Source organism: Bombyx mandarina, chromosome 25 (genome assembly GCF_030267445.1).
Source record: "Bombyx mandarina strain Sakado chromosome 25, ASM3026744v2".
Lineage (NCBI taxonomy): Eukaryota > Metazoa > Arthropoda > Insecta > Lepidoptera > Bombycidae > Bombyx > Bombyx mandarina.
In genome coordinates this window covers 8,373,920-8,396,537 of record NC_143231.1, presented here as the reverse complement: position 1 = coordinate 8,396,537, position 22,618 = coordinate 8,373,920, and the positions used below count along the sequence as shown (strand labels likewise).

Genomic DNA, 22,618 nt, shown 5'->3' with positions numbered 1-22,618 from the left:
AGCAAAGGACACAGCCAAGCCGGTCTCCAAGGAACAAAAAAATCAGGAGAAATCCTATATTCGCTTTCTAGTTTTATTGAAAATTAAACTTTAACAAACAAATACATATGGATTAATTTGGTTAAATGAATTTGTTATCAATAATTAAAACTACTTTTAAACCTCACGTTTCTTATTTTCCATTTCATTAGTTCCGGCGCTTCGAATATTTTGTTTTCTGTGGCCACGGACCGCTGTTATCAGTGTTAAACTCCAGACCCTCTTAACCTTTGTATGCAAATTCAGTTTATCGATGACACTATTTACGGAATGGTTTTACATTATTTGAATATTATTAATACTGACAATGACTTAACAAGAATACCAACTGGACCTGCAAAAATTACTTTACATACTTCGTCAGAGGATCCTTTTGATTTCTTTAAAATAGTGAAACGTCATCATCCACGACATAAATAAATGCATATTTGGATGAGGCTGGACAGAAATAACAGCAGAAACGTTTATTTTCAATTAACTGAACTTATCTCATGGATTACGTACCAATTTTTTTTATTGCTTGCATGGGTGGACGATCTCACAGCCAACCTAGTGTTAAGTGGTTACTGGAACCCATAGACATCTACAACGTAAATGTCGCCACTCACCTTGAGATATGAGCTCTAAGGTCTCAGTACCCATCGCGGTCAGGGTCATCCGTGGTTATCGCACCATCTCCTTTGAGGCGGCGTGTGTACTGGCTGGGACGCCGCCTTGGGTTCTGGAAGCGGAGGCGCTCGCCGCTGACTATAAGTGGCGGGCTGAACTTCGTGCCCGGGGCGTGGCGCGTCCCAGCCCCAGTGTGGTCAGAGCGCGGAGGGCCCAATCTCGGCGGTCCGTGCTGGAGTCATGGTCCAGACGGCTGGCTGATCCTTCGGCTGGTCGTAGGACCGTCGAGGCGATTCGCCCGGTCCTTGTGGATTGGGTGAATCGTGACAGAGGACGCCTCACTTTCCGGCTCACGCAGGTGCTCACTGGGCATGGTTGTTTCGGTGAGTTCCTGCACCGGATCACAGCCGAGCCGACGGCAGAGTGCCACCATTGTGGTTGCGACTTGGACACGGCAGAGCATACGCTCGTCGCCTGCCCCGCATGGGAGGGGTGGCGCCGTGTCCTCGTCGCAAAAATAGGAACCGACTTGTCGTTGCCGAGTGTTGTGGCATCGATGCTCGGCGACGACGAGTCGTGGAAGGCGATGCTCGACTTCGGCGAGTGCACCATCTCGCAGAAGGAGGCGGCGGGGCGCGTGAGAGACGCACAATCCCGCCGCCGTCGAGCGGGGGCCAGGGAGGCGGATCTCGCCCAAGCCCTGGCCCTCTAAGTGTTTCGGGTCCCCCTCACATGTCGGTCTGGGGACCGGCGAGGGGGGCCTAAGAAGACGACGTGCAAGCTGCTCTGCACGCGTTTTACGCAAGAGCATCCGGGTGATGGAAGGCCGGCTATCCTCGACCCACGCTGGTTCTGGCCCAGCGGGGTATTCCGTAGGGTAACCCACTCTAACCGGCGCCATCTAGGCGGGCTTCGGACAGTCTGCCGAACGAGAGGGCTGGTGGTCGTGGCGCCGACGACCGCCAGTCCGGCGTCCCGAGGGGGAGGGTGATGGGAGAGATGTGCTCCCCACTAAACGCTTCACTTTCCCCCCTTTGCCTTGTCATGAGTTCTGTCTCATGCGAGGTTTGGACGTTGGTTGTTGAGCGACAGTTCGACTCTGACATACCCCGCCCAGTATCCCCAGAAAAGGGCGGAAGTCCGGCGATTTTCCTCCTGACCAAAAAAAAAAAAAAAAGGTCTCAGTACAGTTACAACGGCTGCCCCACCCTTCAAACCGAAACGCATTAACTGCTTCACGGCAGAAATAGGCGGGGTGGTGGTACCTAGCCGTCCGGACTCGCAAGAGGGCCTACACCAATAATTACGCAAAATAATTATTTTGATGCTTTGATTTTCATTACACGATGTTATTCCTTCACCGTGGAAGTCAATCGTGAACATTTGTTAAGTGCGTATTTCATTAGAAAAATTGGTACCCGCCTGCGGGATTCGAACACCGTTGCATCGCTAGATAAGAATGCACCGGACGTCTTATCCTTTAGGCCACGACGACTTCAAGTTGATTATCCCTTGGGCCCGCGGTTCACTCCCGACCTCTGCGGACCGTCGTCCCACAAACACGCGGGGCCCTCGTAAGAGGTTCGAGCCTCGGTCTCACAAAAAGGTACCAAGTAAGTTTTATAAAATTGAACAGTGCAGTTATTCCAGTGCAGTGCCAATTTTGCAAAAACTGAATTCTGAAGAAACATTCTTTCGTATCGTCGTGAGGAACAATTCCGGTCACCGTCCTCGTCGACGAGCGAATTAACCCCATAGACACAGCCCACTGAGTTTCTCGCCGGATCTTCTCAGTGGGTCGCGTTTCCGATCCGACGGTAGATTCTGAGAAGCACTGCTCTTGCTATGGTCAGTGTTAGCAACTCTCCGGTTGAGCCCCGTGAGCTCACCTTCAAACGTTATGGTGAAGCTGAAATAGCCTCTCAAGGCTATCAGCATAGATAGGAAAAAAAAGGAACAATGAATCTTAAATCAATCATTTAAAACTACGGCTAGAATAAAACCTTTATTTTTTTAGTATTTTATTACACTTCATGTAATATTTCAAATGGCGGACTTAATGCATAAGCACTGAAGTATGAAACCTATGCCTAGGGCCATTCTCTACCTGTCAAGCAAAGGTAGTTCAGAATAAATAAAAAATAGTTTAGATATCACTAAAATATAAAATGTTTTGCTACTGCTATACTGCGTCTCCTACAAATCATATTATCAAGAAAAGATGCCATAACAAAATTTTTACATGGTGTTTTTCATAAACGCACAGAAAAGTTTAGAAGCCACTTGTTTAAAGACTTCTTGGCAAGACACGATATGACTTTTGCTACTAGAAGATTGAGAAGGATACGAATTATAATTACAGAAGATTATAAGACGAAAACGAGGACGTTACTACAGACGGAAATGATGAAGTAATTACCGACATTACAAAGACTCGAATTGGCCGAGGCTGCATACACGTATCGTCATATGAATAGCTAGACTGTTGGACGGTTCTATTTGAGTGGATTGGATTCTGGAGGTGAGGGAGTATTTTAAAACACTCTGCTTCAAGGTTAATATATATGTATGTAACAAACATGATGTACACTATTACACTGTTACAATATTTTATTTTAATAAAACCCTAAGATGTTTCACTGTCTGTATCTCTGAAGAGAAGACAATCATCTGTTTTAAACATTTAAATAAACATTCAAATATTCGAAGACTGTTACTTCACATGTGATAAGTGTTGCCTGCCATTACTTACTTAATCAAACTCCAACACAGACAGACTATCATTACTAAAGAGCTTAGTCTTTTTATGTTTGAAAATGAAACGAAAGTATGCCTGAGCTTCTAACCGAATCTTCTCAGTGGGTCGCGAATCCGATCCGGTGGATTCATCGAAGCACTTCTCTTATTGTAGGGCTAGTGTTAGCAAATTCTCTCAGGTTGACCCCGTGAGCTCAGCTACCCGTTCCGGCATAGCTGAAATGGCACCTTAGGCTACCAGCGAATAGTTAGGGGGAAAAAGTTTGTCTTGACTATTTGTTACGTGCTGCAGTCATGCGTTGCGGTTTGAAATATGAAACTTCCGTTATACAATAAAACGGAGACTTAGAGCTCATAGATAAAGAGTCTCAAGATGACATTTCGCGTTGTGATGTCTAGGGACTCTGGTAGGCACTTAAAATCAGGTGAGCCGTAAAGTCATTCACTGGTCTATGCCATAAATAAACAAATTGATTGCTTTCTTCAAGCGGGAGGTATTTAATAGATGCTAATTTACAGAGAAGCCAGTATGATAGTTAAGCTGTTCGTCGTCTGTATGAAGTAAGGTATCCTATCTATCTAAATTGGAAGATTGGATTGAAATCGTTAAATGGGAGACAAGTTGAAAAAGTGTCCAGCTGGAAGCAGCAATTTACAACTTAAAATCCCACACCGAAATAGCACTAGCGTAGCAAGTAGTATAATATGAAAGTGGCAGTAGTAAGGGAGTGAAATGCGACGAGTTCAAAATTTTAATTTAAGAACTTTTGGGACTATTTTTAAAATTACACCACTTGTTACGGTGATGCTACCTTATTTGGTGGTTCTTCGACGGACACTGTTTCATACTTTTCTGGTGGTAGGACCTCTTGTGAGTCCGCGCGGATAGGTACCACCACCATGCCTATTTCTGCCGTGAAACAGTAATGCGTTTCGGTTTGAAGGGTGGGGCAGCCGTTGTAACTATGCCGAGACCTTAAAACTCATATCTCAAGGTGGGTGGCGCATTGACGTTGTAGATGTCTATGGGCTCCAGTAACCACTTAACACCAAGTGGGCTGTGAGCTCGTCCACCCATCTAAGCAATAAAAAAAAAACTTGGAGAATGCTCTTTACCTCTCCCCTCCATAGTTGTTAGTCGGTCAGTGTTATATTTTAATTAAAAAGAAAATGATAATAGTCTATTAGCACACAAAAAACACTTCATTCTATATATCACAGGATTTAATCGTTTATTTCTAAGAACAAACATCTTTAAATTATACATTTAGTCTAAATTTTTACTACTAAAATACCTACATTATGAGGTAATGGTTTTTTTGTTTTGTTTATAAATACTATCGTACCCTGTCGTGCCCATATTAATTCACAGATAAAACTGGTCATACATACTTATAGGTCACTCAATGTTCAGATTATTCTGGTCCACATCAGCACATGAGTAGTTAACATCTCAATGTTCCACAGTTTCGACATCTAATGGAGATTCCGATTTTTCGATTTCGCGAGAAGATTCTGAGTCTGTTCCACACGTTAACATTCCATTTGCTTCTATAATTATATTTCTAGTTACATTTGCCTCATTTTGTGCCATCATTAAAGCTTTCGTTGAGGATACTCCAAAGTTATGTTGTTGAAACCATACCGAATTGTTTATAAGACCGGTCCGAGATGTAGACGTAGGTGGTAGTGTGACAGCGACTGGTGGCCTAATGTTCGCACACTTCTCTCTGCGTTCACGAGCACGACGATTTTGGAACCAGATTTTAATCTGTGAATGATTACAATACACTCATCATTATGTTAAGCGCCCGTGGCTTAATACATAGTATGCCTGGTGTAGGAATACCATTACATCATGCTTCGATTCTGCGGAGGAACCGATTTTTATATAATCATGCACAAGATCCCCGCACGTGAAGTAGGTATGTGGGATTATCGTCTGCCGAAGCAGGAGTCATCGGAGGTTGACTAAGGCGGATGAAAGATCTACTAAACGACTACTCGCGCCATTAGGTAGAGCATCCAAGCCTCAGCCATAAGCACCCAGAAGAAGTAAAGGGACACTGCAACGAAGGTCTCTTATGGTCGGCAGCTAGATAAGCCGCCCGGGCGCCACTAGCGAAATTCTAGAAGAGTAATCATGTACCTAAGAATCGGCCCCTCGGGAACGATTGATCGTTTTCTATTTCCTTATTGTTCATTATAGTAGTTCGTACTAGCAGTCCTCATCGTGGCAAATCAACCATATATTGTCTGCACCACTGCTCAAAGTGAATTAGTTAAACCTTCAATGAAATTATAAAAGTCGGCTGCATATTTAGTAAAAACTGACCCTGTCGTCGCGTAGCTGTAAGGCCGCAGCGAGAGCCCTCAGTGCCGGTGGTGCGAGGTACGCAGCGCGAGAGTATGCGGCCTCCAGCGCGGCCGCCTGCGTCGCTGTAAAGGGGACCCGCGCGTGACGTCCTGATCTACGTGACCTGCAAGCACTGTTTACGGCACCTACAAAATACGAACAAACATTCAGAAATTTAAAGTACCTACAAGAAAAGCAATCACCTCTATATTGTTCTTTAATCGAATAATAAAATTGAATATTGTTATGTCGTGCAAAACAAAAACATTTCGCCATTTTCCTGAATGATAAAGCAAAGTTTTCTTTAAATGCCGAGAGCTGGACATGACATAGCACTGAGTGAACACTAGGAAAGTAGGTTTATTCCTATGAAGACAGTATAAGATAGAAACGACATCTGGAAAACAACTGTTCGTAATGGAAAAGGCTCCTAGAATGAACTTCTTGTCAATGCTTCTAGAAGGTGAAGATACGAACAAAAAATTTAAATGCTCTGATGAGCAGAGCAGAGACAGATATCTATAGTCTTATATACAGATATAGTTTTATAGCACTTCCCATGCTCCCAATATTTTGTGAAATATACTTAGAGGCCTAAAAGTCCATTCGCATATCGAAAGACTTCAAGACAATCGGAATTCCCGATCGGAATCTCCTACTTAAAAATGGTATTTAAGAGGTCCGGCCCAGATCTTAGAGCAATGTTCCATACCGGGTTTGACAAACGATTTGTATAGAAAATTTATATAATCACTTCATGCTATTACACTAACCTATTTCACCTATCTAGAACTGGAAATTTATTTAGTGTCGAACTTTTATTCTTTTTTTTGTAAACTTTGGCCCCGTCTGGCCCGTTGGCTCTTGGGTCTGCTTGACACTAATTTACTAAAAATATTCAAATCAGAAGCAACTGAATCAATGAATAAACTATCGATGCAAACGACGACCGAAGAGGTAAAATTAAGTTCAAGTATATGCATTGGAAGTTGCAAATTGGATATGCATCGTCTTTTTTTTTCGTACTTTCAATCCATTATCAGCTTAAATAAAAATATTTTATATTGCGCAACATTTAAACACATTGATCGTCAATACAGTCTTTAAATAATTATATAACACACTCTGAATAAATCAGTAATTTTCTAAAATCACTAACGTGGCAAACGCGGTGGTCTGTACCGGGTACAGCATAACCAATCCGGGACTTGCTTGTCTTCTTTATTTTTTGAATCATCACTCAAGATTCTTTCAATGCTAAAGTCAGAATTACACTTGGAAGTGGACTGAACTGACGATGGATCCATGGCGTTGTTACTGGTCCGATCAACAACTGACCGGGATTCAGAAATTCTACCCTAAATTTATTGCACAATACTGGGAGGAGTCACGACATCACCCCGCCCTTACCGGAGGTTGGATGTTGGGCTCCTAAAATGTGTTTATGTTATCAGTGACCGCAATCAAGAAAAGCTTACGCCTCACTGAACCCACTAGTTGTAGTATTGTGACGTCCTTTCATTCATACGATACTCAAACAGAATGGGGAATAGATACAATTTACACACAAAAGAATGTTATAACTTTAAGGGTATGTGGGAAAATTAATTTGTAATTGATATTATATTGCTTTTGTTCTCTTGTAACTTGATCCTTTATTGTGGAAGGTGAATTAAAAATAGCTAATCCCATCTGTCATAACACATTTTCAATTAACGATCTTACACGAAGGATTTTGCTGGGTTTTTTTTTGCTGGTTAGCGTAAAATTCTTAGTTTTGTCCGATTTAAAAATTAATCAAGGCCTTGAATGCGGGAAATATTTCTTTATACAGGCTTTTGGTTGTTAGCGTTTTGCAAAACGAAAACAACGGCCGTCTGGTGTAGTGGTAAGTGACATGGTCACTACACAAGGGGGTCACGGGTTCGAATCCCGCCAAGGGAAGATATTTGTATGATAAAATATATAAATGTATTTTCCAGGGCTATGGATGTATATTAAATATATGTATGTGTATAATAAAATCTTACATTTATTTCCGTTATCTGGTACCTGTAACACAAGTTCTTTACGAACTTATCACGGGACCAGTTAACGTGGCGTGATTGTTAAAAAAAAAAAAAAAGTACGTCTTGTTAAAGGCCAAATAGTGTCACCACTCACTTTTCTAATAATATAAATACTTACAGTAGGTACATTGCCGAGCAATACACTATATTCTAAGGACTGTTAGCTTTTCGGAAAGCGTACGTTAGTGCGGTATCCTTTGTATATTAAAATGAACAGATAAGTATTGTCAAGTGCCGTTGACAGATAACTAAACGTTTACTGCTCCACTAGTATAAAAACAAACTCAAGTACCACATTATTATATGGTTAGACGTTGCAGCATAATGGATTTGTTTACGGAACCGCAAATGCAACAATGGGACAATTACCTCAAACATTTAATTCATTTATATCCGTTTATTGCAGATGTTGGTTTCGACATTCTCGGACAATTACATCTTGTATAGGTACATACTTAGGTATATTAACAATAACGTAATTGATTAGTTGTGTAAGATAGACACACTACTAATACGAAGTTTGGTATTAAAAAATATAAATGTTAAAATGCTGTTTTTGAAGTGGAGGTTGATCTTTTTCAGATTGAAATGGAAAGTTTTCTAAAACCAAAAAAAAACCTTAGCATTACCATACATAAACAGTAATTTCTTTTTTTATTTGTCAAGTTAAGCTTTTCAGATATTTCTTTAGGATTCGCATATTTTGTGAAGCCGCAATCATTACGCAGAAGATTAAGCCAAGCCCACATGTAGAATAATCTATCTATATCTATGAACGTAGTCTTCGCCATGACGACATCAAATTTATTAGCTTATCTACTGTAAGCCCACAAGTTTTGGACGAGTTTCAAAGTCTTTATATGATTAAGCTCATGATATAGCTTCCAGTAAGCAGCGTGGAATTCATTCTAGAGCTGAATGATCCGAGACAAGAATAATACTTGAAAACGCATTGTGGATGAATGTATTAAGGATAAAGTGAGATGACGTGATCATTTCGAACAATTGTTCAGAGCGTCCACCATAGAACATATTGTGTTTTGTTAGAAAAAAACTTATGATTCTATAAAAAATTTGAAACTTATTAAAATACCAACTGTGCCCGCGACTCCGTCCGCGTGGAATAGCGACTTTGGGCAGCAGTTTTAGGACATATCTTTTGGTTTATAAACACCGTCATTTGGGTAGTTAGAAAAATCTAATTTAAAGTAATGCTTCTCTATACACGACATTATAGCCATCGGGGATCAAAGCATACAAGTTGCTAGGATTGCTAACATGTCACAGAGTTACATAACCGTGTGACCGAGTTGACTGTGTGAAAAGCAGTTAACACTTAAATCTACACCCACAACTTTTAGCGTCTGACCTTATTATCATCACGAAGCACTCACTGGAAACGCGATCGGTAGTGAGTCGTGCTTCCCGTTCTTCTAGTGTCTCCCGAGACCGGGCATGCTTTTGCTGTCTGAACCATCTGAAAGCTCAGACGGATTGCCCTATCAGTAAAGGTCTCAAACTCAAGCGATAGTGCGCGAGCCTCGCGATCGGCAGTGAGACGTGTTTCTTGTTCTTCAAGTACCTATCTCTTGAGACCGGGTATTTGCTATCCGAACCCTCTGAAAGCTCAGACGGATTTCCCTATCAGTAAAGGTCTCAGACTCAAGCGATAGTGCATGAGCCTCGCGATCGGCAGTGAGACGTGTTTCTCGTTCTTCAAGTACCTATCTCTTGAGACCGGGTATTTGCTATCCAAACTCTCTGAGGAGCTCAGGCGGGATTCCCTATCAGTGGAAGTCTCAGACTCACGCGATAGTGTATAAGATTCACGATCGATGGACAAACGTGCGTCACGCTGTTCCCTGTTCACCCTAATTCGAGTGGCCATTATTTGAAAACAATGTGAACTCAATCGAGATTCTCGCTGAGCCGAAGTTTCTAGAACACGAAACCTCGCCTGACGTTCCTGAGATGTAGTGAGTCTTGCCTCATGACCTTCTTCAGATTCCTGTGATCGAACTAATCTCATCCTTTTAGCATTCCTGCTGCACTGGGAGAGATTGGATCTTTTTCGAGGCATTCTTACAATAAGTAGTACCTACCTACTAACACAACGTTGTTTGGTAAACACGTTCTTATCATAAAACTAAATTATAAATGCTTACAGATTATTACACAGTTTAACTTTATTACAGCTTATTAATTATTAATAACTATTAAGACGTGTCAACCTAATCTTTTAACTATAGAAAACAAACGTGCCTAGGGGTTAATTTACTCGTCGAGCCCTCGGCTCGGCAAGGAGCCAGCGGCGCGGCATCGGTGCACTTTGTATATGATGAGAGTGAAATTTTACGATGCGCGCGCACCGTGACACTTTCTTCTTCGTCGCTTTCTTCATTGCTGAAGGTCGTGTCCCTGAAACTGAAACACCGTGACACAAAATTAACAGAAATGAAGTTGCCCACTAAATCGCTCATTACAATACGACCGACGTAACTTGGCGAGTCTGAATATAGCCGCAGGTGAACTTTCGCCCATGTACACTCGTAAAAAAAAGTGTTATTAGCATTCATTTTTTAACGTTAAATATTTATTATTAATTATTTAATATTTAAAAAAAAAATGGAATAAAAATAAAGTATAACTTCTTACGCACGTACATAAGTACACGCAACTTTTTTTTAATTTATAAACCGATTGACATAAATCAAACACTAAATGTTGAGTAAAGCTTACCACAATAAATTAGTGAAAACCACATTTAAATCGGCAGAGCTGCTTTCTGAGATTAGCGTGCACAAACGCACAGACAAAAATTCTAAAAATCATTATTTTGGGTTCTATTGCGTTCGTAAAGCCCCCTATAATAATTTTCCTGAGATATCTTCCATGTACAGACAGCGACCAGTTACAATTTTATTATATGTATTGATGATGATTAATGATTGATATTGATTGATGACGTATTGATGATGTATTGATTGATGATGATGATAGTGAAGCATTCTCAAATTAGTTTTCATTTTCGGAATAGTTTAGTTATAGTTAAATTATAAAAATCTTTCTTTGCATGGAAAAATCCTCTTAGGATGCCCGAACGATTTGAATATTTGTTTTTCTACCTATTCTGGTAACCTCGAGGGGTTATTCTAGATTCACCGAGTTAGTAGGTGAACTCACGAGGCTCAAACCGGGAATGTTGCTAACATTGGCCCTAGCAAGAGCAGTGCTTCGCAAAATCTACCACCGGATCAGAAACGTGACCCACTGACTGAGAAGATCCGGCGAGAAACTGTGTCTTTTGGTTAATTTACTTGTCGAGCTTTCGTCGCAAGCGACGATTTAGGGACGAGGACGGTGACCGGTGCTTGAGGTACCTAGAAGCAACGTTAATGGATCGGGAGGATCCGTAGTGACGTATTAACATCCAGTACAAAGCACAGAGAGAACCTTTGTTATCCCCTACTTAATATTATATTTTTTTCTTTGTACCATTTGCATATCTCTTCGTCGACAAGACAACATAATTAAGACTAGGTATATTTCTAAAATCACAATTACATATAAATTATCTGGTCAAATCGTTACGATATTATTCAGAAAAAATCATATTTAAACTATGATTGTATGGTTGTTTTGCAGACCGACGCGGCGGCCAGTGAACCGGTAATTGCTTCAAGTGCGCCAGGCACCAAGGCTGTACCGAACCGGCAGTCAGTGCAACCTCTCGCTTTCATTGTGTTTTTACACAGTCTGCAGTTAAGACTGACCGTAAATACAAGTGTAAAAAAAAAACAAAAATACACTATAAATTTCGAACGCTGAAGCATCAAATATATTTAAAATGTCGGTCCCAGAATACTTCGAGTTAAACGGAGGAGATCGCATGCCCAAAATTGGATTTGGTACTTGGCAGGTAAGTTTCTCTTCGACTATAATAGACAATTATTTTACTAAAAATTCAAATTTCCAAAGGTCACTATAAACTTTATCGGAACGCGTTCAATTTATATAATAGCTTTGACCTCAGTGTGAACTTGAATTGCTAAAAACATTCCACTGTATTGAGGTTTCACTCAAACGAAATAATGTTGTTTTACACGCGATCTTGAAGTTCCTGAGATTAACTCTTTCATACATCTAAAGCCTTTTTTTTCCTACCTAAGCTGATGGTCTTGAGAGACCATTTCAGCATAGAGTTAACTAGTAAGTAAGCTCACGGGGCTCAAACCGACATTCCTAACACTAACCCTAGCATGAGCAATGCTTCGCAGATTCGGACCCCCGGATCAGAAACGCGACCCACTGAGACGATCCAGCGAGAAACTCAGTGGGCTGTGTCTGTGGGTTAATTTACTCACCGAACCCTTCGTCCGATCCGATGACCGGATCCAAAGCCATCGGCTTTGTGCAACTATCATAATTTTTCGTTTCACCCCTAAATTGACAAATTTTCAAAAACCTTTTATCTATTTTTTTAAATATTAATAAGTATTCAACAGTGAAAGTTCACTATTCAAGCGTAACATAATAGCAACAAAATCCAACGTTTCTTCTCTATCTCTAACTTTTAAGGATTCAATTTTCATAGGATAAACAAATATTTTGAAATCTCTATACAGTCAGTAATTGGCAGAGATTATTTTTACGGAAGAGAGATAGATATAATCCATGAATGGGTCTTGTGATTATCAAAAAGACATAGGATCAAGCAGTACATAATGTACTGCAGCCGTGCAGAAGAGAGCATGGGGAGGTTCGACATGTGCACGCTCTCCATTCTGTGCATTACTTCACCCCTGCCCTATGTGGCAAGGAGCCCATGCCCGGATAGGGGGTTCGCCCCGAGGCCCGTCCCATGCCCCCGTCAGGAAACATGACGACCCCAGTAGTAGACGGACATAACATGTTTCCAGTTATCTAGTACTCTCGGATACACCTCTATCACCCATACGTCGTCTCCTATGTGTTTTCTGAATCTCACTGTGACTTCCGTCCTGAGAGCTAGTGGCAAGCCCTAAACAGGTCGCTACCACAGTTGATCTATATCTATATGGTATACACATCACGCGTTCCACTTTAATGAATGAATCACCGTTAATGAAATACAATCGACACTTCAGTTTCATGTACCAAAGTGGGCTGAGCGGTTCACCGTTCTTATGGCCTACGGTACTTGCTTAACTTGCTTAACCCTTTGACCGCCACGTAGGTCATCGGTGCCATACGCGGCGCACTGAACTTATTATATCGATTTATTTTACTAAGACGCCGGAATATCTAGTAGACTCTGGGAAAGATGAATCCGAAGATACTGGAGAATGAATTTAATTCTAAGATACGTTAAAGACTACAAACATAAATTAACAGACAAAAGAAGCAAAGTTATGCAATCCAGGCGCCTTAGTAAACGAAATTGATATAATTACTTCAGTGCGCCGCGTGGGCACCGGTGACCGACACGACACTAAAAGGGTTAAAGCTTAACGATAATGTTAAAATCTCGATTAGGTACATTTACCTACTGTTCTCCTCGGCTGGACTTGAATGTTTCAAACACCGAAGTGAGGGTCAATGCGTATGTAGATATAGAATATACATATGAATATAGACCAATATACAAAGTACTTACGGCTCTAAGCTATAAGGCTGCCTATTGTTATTATTATTGTTCTCATTTGTGGTGTGGCAAAAGCTTTTAAACAGAGTTAGAAAAATAACTAAACTTGACTACAATGGTTTATTATGTCTCCAGTGAATTGGTAAACTACACCACTGAATTATAATCATTAAATTATTTCACGGATTGAAAGTTAAAACTTTTTTAATTTCTAAAATTCACAACAAAAGTTTTAATGATCGAGATAATGTGAGAAAGAGTGAACGTACTCGTGAGAAAATATTTTACATATTCTCATGAACGAATTGTTCGTCGACACTAAAAATAACAGTAGGTAAAGGTACTTTCAACACAACTTAGTTATTTTATTTTCTCATATTCATTTCAAGTCCTTTTCGCTTTGCTCGTACACAGCGTTTCTCGATTTCTTTTCTTTATGAAAGATTTTGTTCCTCTGAATGTTTCGTTTAAGGTAATTCTTGAATGTGCTCCATTTCGACTTGTGTAGGACGGTCGAAGAATCCACTATCAAGAAAGGCTTATTGTATTTGACAGATTCACAGGAACACCTATCGCTTACCGAACAGTTCTCGCTTCCGTCGTAATCGCCGCTTGAATGAGACAAGCCTCTCGAAGTTGAAGCTCTGCATAGGCTCAATTGAACAGGCCATTTCTCTTTAACCGTATTCGTTTTATTGCAACTCGCGTTTACATTATGATTGTTATTCGTATCGGACATTAAAGTACGAACGGTCCATGTATTTTCATGTTATAAAACGGAAATATTAAAGAGAATCTTTTACCTACTCGTTAAAATATTGATTTTTGTAGTGTAAATAATTAATTAATTGTGTATTTTCTATGGAAATATTCGATTTGAAAAGAAAGTCACTTAATTCTCTTTGCTTTATTTTCAATCAACATTATCTTTGAAATACTCTAAGCAAAGAGAATCTATCTACCTATAAGAAGAGGATGAGTTTAAAAAATTTCGCATTTCTCCGCTCGCACAGTACAAAAAATCATCTGTCACCAAAACTAAACTCGATGATTATAATAATGTAGACTAACTAATCTAATATAATGAAATAAAAATAATAAACCCGAGATTAAACTGTAAGAATAGGTTTAATTATGTCATTGATATAATTAAAACTCGTGAAAATCGAAGAAAACACTAAACACCTATAGGATCGGTTCATTCTTTAAAGTCTTTGTCCCAAAAACGGTGGGAATTCTATTGATATTAGTATTTAGTTTGTGAGATCTGTGCTTGCAGAATCTAAGAAGTTTGTGTGTCCTTGTTCCGTATCCCATTTTTTTATATTTTCGTTTCGGCACTAATAATTACTCTAATTAATTTTAGTCGCTAGGTCGTTTTATCTTTTATTACTCTCAGATTTATAATTTATTAAATACTTTTACGATCTATACCTGCTTTCGAATACCTACTCTATAGATTCTGTGGTGACGAACGAATCATCCGTGAGTTCCATTAACTGAACTAGTGTTCGCCCCCGGGTCGAAATTCAATATTATTCACTTATTTATACCTCAGGACACTATGTTGTACTACTTTTTCTCTTGTTTATATTAACAACTTGTATTAGCACTTTTTCTTGCAAAGTTAGGTAAAAAATAACTATTATCCAACTGTTTTCATTGATAAATAATAAAGTGAGTCATAGATCTAGATACTTTAAAAACACATCTGTTGAAACACAAAGGAGAAAAAAGTCTTAAATTGATTTGTATTTTCCTATGTATATTATATATATTTTAATAATTTCTACGTAAATCTTATGTATCATGGTTCTTACCATTAATTTTACGTAGTGCATTAATTAAACCATCAGAAGATAATGAAAACCACCCTGGTGTATTAACAACGTTGTAATTATTTTTCTAAATTTCACTTATTCTTATCCGACTTAAATAATTCTTATTTAAAATCATTCGCGCCTTTCATTGAGTCTTTGTTTCAGTCATCTGATGAAATCTTAGAGAAGGCTGTACTAGCCGCTTTGGATGCGGGCTATAGACACTTCGACACCGCCCATGCCTATGAGAACGAGGCAGCTTTGGGGCGAGCGCTACGGAAATGGATCGGTGGTGACCCCGCCAAAAGGCGAGAGCTATTCGTCGTCACCAAATTGCCACCAGGAGGTCGGTCCATTTAATGAGAATTTTTTATTAATTCTATGTACCTTATTGCAAGATTTTTTAAATTTTATTATGTCATTTGTCTGCATCTAAAGCTATTTGACTCTAATTAAGGATAAGTCATCGAAAAATAAGACTGTACTGCGCGGGGTTTTTTTTTTTATAGAAGAATCTCTAGTCTCTTTGATGCCTTCCCAGCTTCACCAACTGGGGCACGATTCCAGAACTATAACTAACAATTTAATTTCCATTTTCAACCATTTGCTATGAGAATTTTAAAAACAAGACAGAGAATAGTTAGTTTGTTAAAAAAATACAAACTAAGTAGGGATTTTTAATCATCAACAGGTAATCGTCCAGATTTGGTCAGGGAGTATTTTGACACGTCTATCCGTAACCTCGGATTGGATTACATAGATATGTATTTGATGCACACACCCTTTGCGTTCGAACATGTACCAGGTGACCTGCATCCTAAGAACCCTGACGGCACTATGAAGGTGGACTATTCCACGGATCTAGCAGCAGTCTGGAAAGTAAGTGAATTCAAATAACATAACTAATTTACTAAAGTACAGAAAATTATGACCTTACAATAAGTGCTAACTAAAGACATAATAGAAATTTAAATGCAGTAAGTGAAATTTTTACGATTCGTAGAAATAAAACTGCATTTACGATTTAATCTCGCGTCTTTTATTGAAATTATTTCCGTTGTTCCGAATACTTTACAATTTTCGTAGTGATGAACGATTGAAACAGTGAAGTTACCACGAAAACTGTAATAAGTAAATAACTGTCATAATTGACCCGTAAAAGAATACTGAAAATGTTTACGGACTCCAATAAGTGCTTCACAATAGTACTATAAAATCATCCATCTAATGTTAGGTACTTACAAAATGAAATATTTCCTTGATTTTTTTTTTTGTAAATTATTATGATACAGTTTTATATTAGCTTTAGGTACCAAACTTTTTCGCTATATCATTATAATGTAAATGTGACAAGAACATGATTACTGTAAAAGATAGAAATTGTCAAATTGCGTACCATCACATTCATAATTCTTAAGACATTACTTACGCGTTGGTTACAAAATTGTAAATGTGGTTCAATAAGTTAGTAAATTGGTATAGGCTGTAAAATGGGCGTTTCATTCACTGATTCTTACGAAGTAAATAACAAAAATAAACAATACAGTGACATCAAAAATATAAAATTGAATGCGAATTATAGAAACGATGAAGTATACCAAGAATGTAGCTACCAGACGCCGACGCTAAAATCTCTGAAAAATGTGAAAGATGTGTCCGACCTTGTAGGAGTTCATAACAACATCCATCACAAAGCAAACATGGAACAATCTTGGTCAAAAGTGTACAAGTCTCCGCCACCAAAAAGACATTCTCCACAATTAGAAGTTGGAGTTAATGTTATCAATACTTTAAGTAATTTAAATAATTTAACTGAAATAGAATATAAGCGGACGAAAATGAATGAAGTCGCGGTCAGTCCACGTACTTCTATGACTTGCGTAAAAACCACTGATAATGACAGAGTCCAGAAGTCGAGATGGAATAAAACAACGTTCCCAAAATTTGTTTGTCCCTGTTGTACTGGAGGTGATGATAATGTAGAAAATTTGAACAATCAGCGCCCAACAACTTCTTATGAAAGTATTGACTTGAAAGTTGGTTCTGATTCAGAAATGTTTTCAATTAACTTAGATCCCTCGCTAATGAGCATAATACGACTTCAAAAACAATTAAAGGCGAGAAGAACACGGAACACATGCGGCAAACTCGTAAAAGTATTACTTCAAAATACATTAAAGAACATTATAACTTCGATTAGAAAAATATAGAAAATTCCGCTTAGAAAAATATAACTTGTACCAACCAACACTTCTACAACCCCGGAAAATATTTCTACACTTTTTAGGAATCAATATTATCAAACGTGTTCAAACAAAAAGTTTCAATATATTTTGAAGAAGTCTGACATGACCAACGTACGTTGTCAAAAATGATAAGTTTAACATACTATACCGTACAATGGGGTAAATAGGGACAAAATCGACCTTCAGATTGAATTTTAAAATAGTTCCAATTAAATAGTCACTGCTCAACCAAAGAAATAAGTTGAGTCTTGAACGTACCTAGGTGATAAAAACCGTTACATTATTTTAATTATTCATTTTAAAGAAATAATCGGTAAAATAATGGCCGTCCCAATTTACCCAGCGTCCGGGGTAAATTGACACGGTTAAGGGTTAAATTGGGATATTTGTAAGGGTTGTCAACTCGCAGTACTGCGATATATAGGTAGGTGCCATATAATTATTTATATGGACCGAAATGATGAATACAATCCATAATTTAAGCACAATACACAACATAGTGTAAATTAAGCTGGTTTCTATTCCGAAGCGATGTGACGTGAATGATAATCAACAATACAATGATCAAAAAAAGTATGTGCAAGTTGTATTTTAGAAAATTATTATTTAATTTCCTTAAAAATCACAACTCTGAAGCAAAATCATAAAATAGAATAAAAAATAGAAAACAAAAGGACTGGAAATGCATTAATACAATTTTATTTAATCAACATTTTCAAAATGATCTTTGAGCAAGAGTAAGATATCAGGTGAATAAGATAAAAAAACAGCTTTATCTGATTACTGCCAATAATAACAAAAATAAAAGAAATTCTTTCTAAGCTAAATAACTAAACTCAATTAATTCACTCACTCATAATTGGATATCTCGGATTTTTTATTAATGTTACATTTAAAATCTGAGGCCTGTTTTTATTTGTGTGTGTTCGTTGTGAATGTTAACAAAATCATGATTCGACGCGTGAATAGATTATGCAATAACAAAAGTTTTGATTCGTTTGAGTTCTTTTAACTTTTAATTTTTTTTATTGCTATAAAGAACATACGACCGGGCAGATATTACAAGGTAAATGTCGCAAAAAAAAGGTAATTATATATATACTTTTCTTTTACCTATAATACTTACATAAACTAACTGATAAACACATTAACCTTCTTTACATCACGCAATTAAGTGATAGTATAGGCTAAAAAATCTATTATAAGATATCAGTGACAACCCTAACAAGCCATCCCTATTTTGTCTTTTGGCGTTCCAATTTTGTGTTTTCTCGTCCCTAATTTTTCCAGTCTCGTTCCAAATTACCCTACAAACGTCCCAATTTTCCCCAAAAAGAAAGGAAAAAATATAATTTTTTTATTTTGTCGAAATATTGTATTTAAAATAAGAATATTGCAACTTACCGTTTGTTGTGGTATTTCCAGGTGTATTAAAAACTTATATAAACTGTGATCTTATTGAAAAAACAACGATAATATTACTTTTTTTAAAAGTTCTTTAAGCTGTTTTAAAATGCACTTTTCAACCACTATTTTCAATTTAATTTGACGAATTTTTGGGACCAACTTAACTCATATGTAGTACTTCCATAGTTAACTTGGTTTTTCTTCTATACATTGATAAATATTAACATAAACAAAATTAGGTAGATTCCGTGCTACAGGTACTTTGAGAATCTTCCGCAGGTTTGTCCCAATTTACCCCAGGATCCCAATTTACCCCATGTCATGGTAATATGATAATTTTATAACCTACATACTGTCCATCCTGTCAATGTGTCAAAAACGTGTGTTGAAATGCCACATCCACAAATTAAAACTCAATTTATTTATTACTGGTGGTAAGACCTCTTGTGAGTCCGCACGGATAGGTACCACCGCCCCGCCTATTTCGGCCGTGAAGCAGTAATGCGTTTCGGTTTGAAGGGTGGGGCAGCCGTTGTAAATATACTGAGACCTTAGAACTTATATCTCAAGGTGTGTGGCGCATTTACGTTGTAGATGTCTATGGGCTCCAGTAACCACTTAACACCAGGTGGACTGTGAGCTCGTCCACCCATCTAGGCAATAAAAAAAATAAAAAAATCGAATTAAATCGACAACTTCTTTAAATTAAACCAAATCCGGTTCCGGTGAATAGAATAGGTGATGGTTACGAATATTATCATAACAATTACAATCGGAAATCACACACGTTTAAAATATTCTGTATAAAACTTGTCTGCTGTGAGTTGTGCGAACTTTTCAAAGTTTATAAAAAGTAAGCCCCATCAAATAAAATACAAGCCTGAATACTTAACACGTTGACTGTCATGTTAGGTCATCGGTACTCTACGCGGCGCACTAAAATAATTATGTCAATTTCTGTTAATAACTGCCCGGATTGCCTCACTTTGCCTTCTTTTCTTGTTAATGTATATTGTTTTAGTCCTTTAGATATATCCTTTAAATAGATTCATTCTCAGTATCTTCGGGGTCGTCTTCCCCAGAATCTACTAGATATTCCGGCGCCATAATAAGAAGATCGAAGAGAGAACTCGACATCATTATTTCAATGCGCCGCATAGGGCACCAGTGACTTAAATGGTGCTCAACGTATTAAGAAAACGAAGAACCAAATAAGAATGGATTAAAAATTCAAATACAAACGTCAATTCTTTTTATTGCCCAACTAAATAAGAAAAAATTTAATAGACTCCCAAATAGCTATTGTCTTCCAGTTTTCCCGGAAAATTTCACCGATATTATACCTATCGCAGTGTAAAAAAAGTATAGTCAATTTATCAGCTACGAAAAGAAAACCATCCAGTTTTCCGATCGCTCACAAATAAGAACTTTGAATTAAAAGATTATAAAAACAAACATATTTTATGTACCAAGTGAAATGAACCCCTGGAATATGATGAACCCTTAAAAGTCTTTCAAAGTATTGTTCCCACATAAAACCTCAAACCTGTCTAAATACATGTTGCCTGAAAAACAGTCAAAAGAATGATTATCTAAAACCTAAAAGGTATCTACTAGCGAGATCATTCGAAAAAAACATTGATAGTATAATTTCAATGAATTCAAGCGATTACGGTTGTCAGTACCTACAGCTTAATCACATTCTGGAAATACGTGTAACGTGAAACGTGAGTTTTGATAAGATTATTTTCAGGATTATTTATCTCATCAGTCTAATACCGAAAGAGCCACAGCATTTTTCATGGAAAGTTTAGTCAAGTTAAAAGAAAAAAACAATCAAATACTTTCAACATTTTGCGTGGATAACTTAAAACGATATTTAAATTTTACAATCGTCAAAAAATTCCTCCTCGTAATGTTCGCCAAAAAAAAACTATTGATCATTCAAGACTAATCCTCATAGAATCTCATAAGAACAATCTTAAAGTTGAAAGTCACTTCAAAAATTCACATGAGCTACGTAAATATTTATTTCCGAAAAAATAGAAATCTCAGTAATTTTGTACTAACAGTATCATGGCTGTAGTACGTTTGAAACTGAAATTTCGGTTGCTTATGATTCGTAATGTTTCAGACACTCCTAAAATTAAAAGAATCCGGTCAGGTGCGTCATCTCGGAGTTTCAAATTTGAATTCAGAACAACTGACTAGACTCAGTAAAATCGAGAAGCCAGCTTGCTTACAAGTAGAAGTTCACGTGCTGTGCCAGCAAAAAGCTTTAGTCGAGGCTGCGAAAAAATTTTCAATTCCTATTGTGGCGTACTCTCCGCTCGGATCAAAAGCACTCGCGGACGCCTTAGCTGCTAAAACTGGGTAAGTAAAGCAAAATTGTTTAGAGACTCTCGATCCTAGCTAAGAATAGTATTTTTTCGTGTCACTCTCCTTTACATTTCAATTTGAATAAGATTTTTATATAAAAGTATTAGAGATGTTATATCTTGTGTGACTTTATAAGCTATCAAAATGTGTGTAGTAGTATATTACTTACCTAGGAAAGGAAGTGCTACTTTCCGATCCACTTAATATACACATACTACACTTGGGATAATATACAACACACTTAATATGTATAATGTTGGGATGTCGTGTTCTGTATTTCCGGCAGCGGTAAATACACAATTTTCATCACTATAAATAGGATAGCGAACGTCCGTTAAAAATAATAAGATATGTTTAAAGAAAATTAGATAAAAGGTACCTTGGGAGAGACACGTGTCCAACAGTGGACGTGACACATTCAAAAATAATAATTGAGAATGCAAAAACCTTAAGTACGCATGCGCCATTAAAGTAAATGCATTCGGTGGCGCTTTTTCGTGAAAGTAAGAAAAGAAAAGCGTGATTCAAAGATTTTTAAGGGTAACTAATAATCATTCAGGCGTGATTACCCGGATCTGCTACAGCTGCCGGTAGTGAAACGTATTGCAGAGGCACACGATCGCAGCCCCGCACAGGTGCTACTCCGATATACGGTGCAACGTGGACTGGCTGCTATACCAAAAAGCACTAATCCTACTCGTATTAAACAGGTACCCGACCTTTTTTTGTATTTGTATCTGCGGTCAGCCCTAACAGATACCACCTAGGTATAACAGATACCAACTAGGTATCGAATGAAATGGCCATCTCCATTAAAGTCAATTTAATTTTGAATCAACTATATTTTATCGAATGAAATGGCCATCTCCATTAAAGTCAATTTAATATTGAATAATAATTATTCTGTTCGGCCAAAACAAAATGATTTTTCACTGCCCAATACAAAATGGCAAATTTATGAAGGGCGAATCAGCGAAATGTTACCATCGTTTCTGTGTTAAGACACGCGCATAAGATTTATAATATTTATGTTTCAGAACATATCTATTTGGGATTTTGAATTAAGCGATTCCGAAATGAAAGACCTCGGTGCTTTAGACAAAGGAGAGGAGGGACGTATATGTGATTTCACATTCTTCCCAGGTATAGAGAAACATGCAGAGTTTCCATTTAAAAACTAAACTAAAGCTAATAATTGACATTGTCTTTGGTATATCATGTGCTTCAGAAGAAATATTTTAGTATATATTTGGATTTCTCGATGAGTACCTACTGTTTTAATGACAATTATACACATGTAACATTTTCGAAAA

The 22,618-nt window shown here is 37.9% G+C and overlaps 2 protein-coding genes across 2 annotated transcripts; one reads left to right on the top strand and one right to left on the bottom strand.

Annotated features, from left to right (window-relative positions):
• Window positions 1–1,818: 1,818 nt before the first annotated feature.
• On the bottom strand, window positions 1,819–7,696 carry LOC114249325 (homeobox protein MSH-B). The gene is made up of 3 exons (XM_028182849.2): window positions 6,921–7,696; window positions 5,741–5,907; window positions 1,819–5,176 (listed from the first exon to the last, which is right to left on the bottom strand). The coding sequence occupies exons 1-3, from the start codon at window positions 7,066–7,068 to the stop codon at window positions 4,859–4,861; spliced, it is 633 nt and encodes a 210-aa protein (XP_028038650.2). The 5' UTR covers window positions 7,069–7,696; the 3' UTR covers window positions 1,819–4,858.
• Window positions 7,697–11,520: 3,824 nt separating this feature from the next.
• Window positions 11,521–22,618, top strand: LOC114249313 (aldo-keto reductase family 1 member A1). Its single transcript, XM_028182835.2, has 6 exons — window positions 11,521–11,749; window positions 15,439–15,619; window positions 15,965–16,152; window positions 21,061–21,299; window positions 21,865–22,015; window positions 22,343–22,618. Exons 1-6 carry the CDS (start codon window positions 11,678–11,680, stop codon window positions 22,484–22,486), a joined length of 975 nt encoding a protein of 324 aa, XP_028038636.2. The 5' UTR covers window positions 11,521–11,677; the 3' UTR covers window positions 22,487–22,618.

What these genes read in the sequence shown, in the direction of transcription:
- LOC114249325 (XM_028182849.2), bottom strand. Translation starts at nt 7,068, where the DNA reads ATGGATCCATCGTCAGTTCAGTCCACTTCCAAGTGTAATTCTGACTTT. An exon ending in CAGACCACCGCGTTTGCCAC is followed by an intron (nt 5,908 to 6,920) that starts GTTAGTGATTTT and finishes CGTATTTTGTAG; the next exon opens with GTGCCGTAAACAGTGCTTGC. An exon ending in TACAGCTACGCGACGACAGG is followed by an intron (nt 5,177 to 5,740) that starts GTCAGTTTTTAC and finishes AATCATTCACAG; the next exon opens with ATTAAAATCTGGTTCCAAAA.
- LOC114249313 (XM_028182835.2), top strand. Translation starts at nt 11,678, where the DNA reads ATGTCGGTCCCAGAATACTTCGAGTTAAACGGAGGAGATCGCATGCCC. An exon ending in GCCTTAGCTGCTAAAACTGG is followed by an intron (nt 21,300 to 21,864) that starts GTAAGTAAAGCA and finishes ATAATCATTCAG; the next exon opens with GCGTGATTACCCGGATCTGC. An exon ending in ATCCTACTCGTATTAAACAG is followed by an intron (nt 22,016 to 22,342) that starts GTACCCGACCTT and finishes TTTATGTTTCAG; the next exon opens with AACATATCTATTTGGGATTT.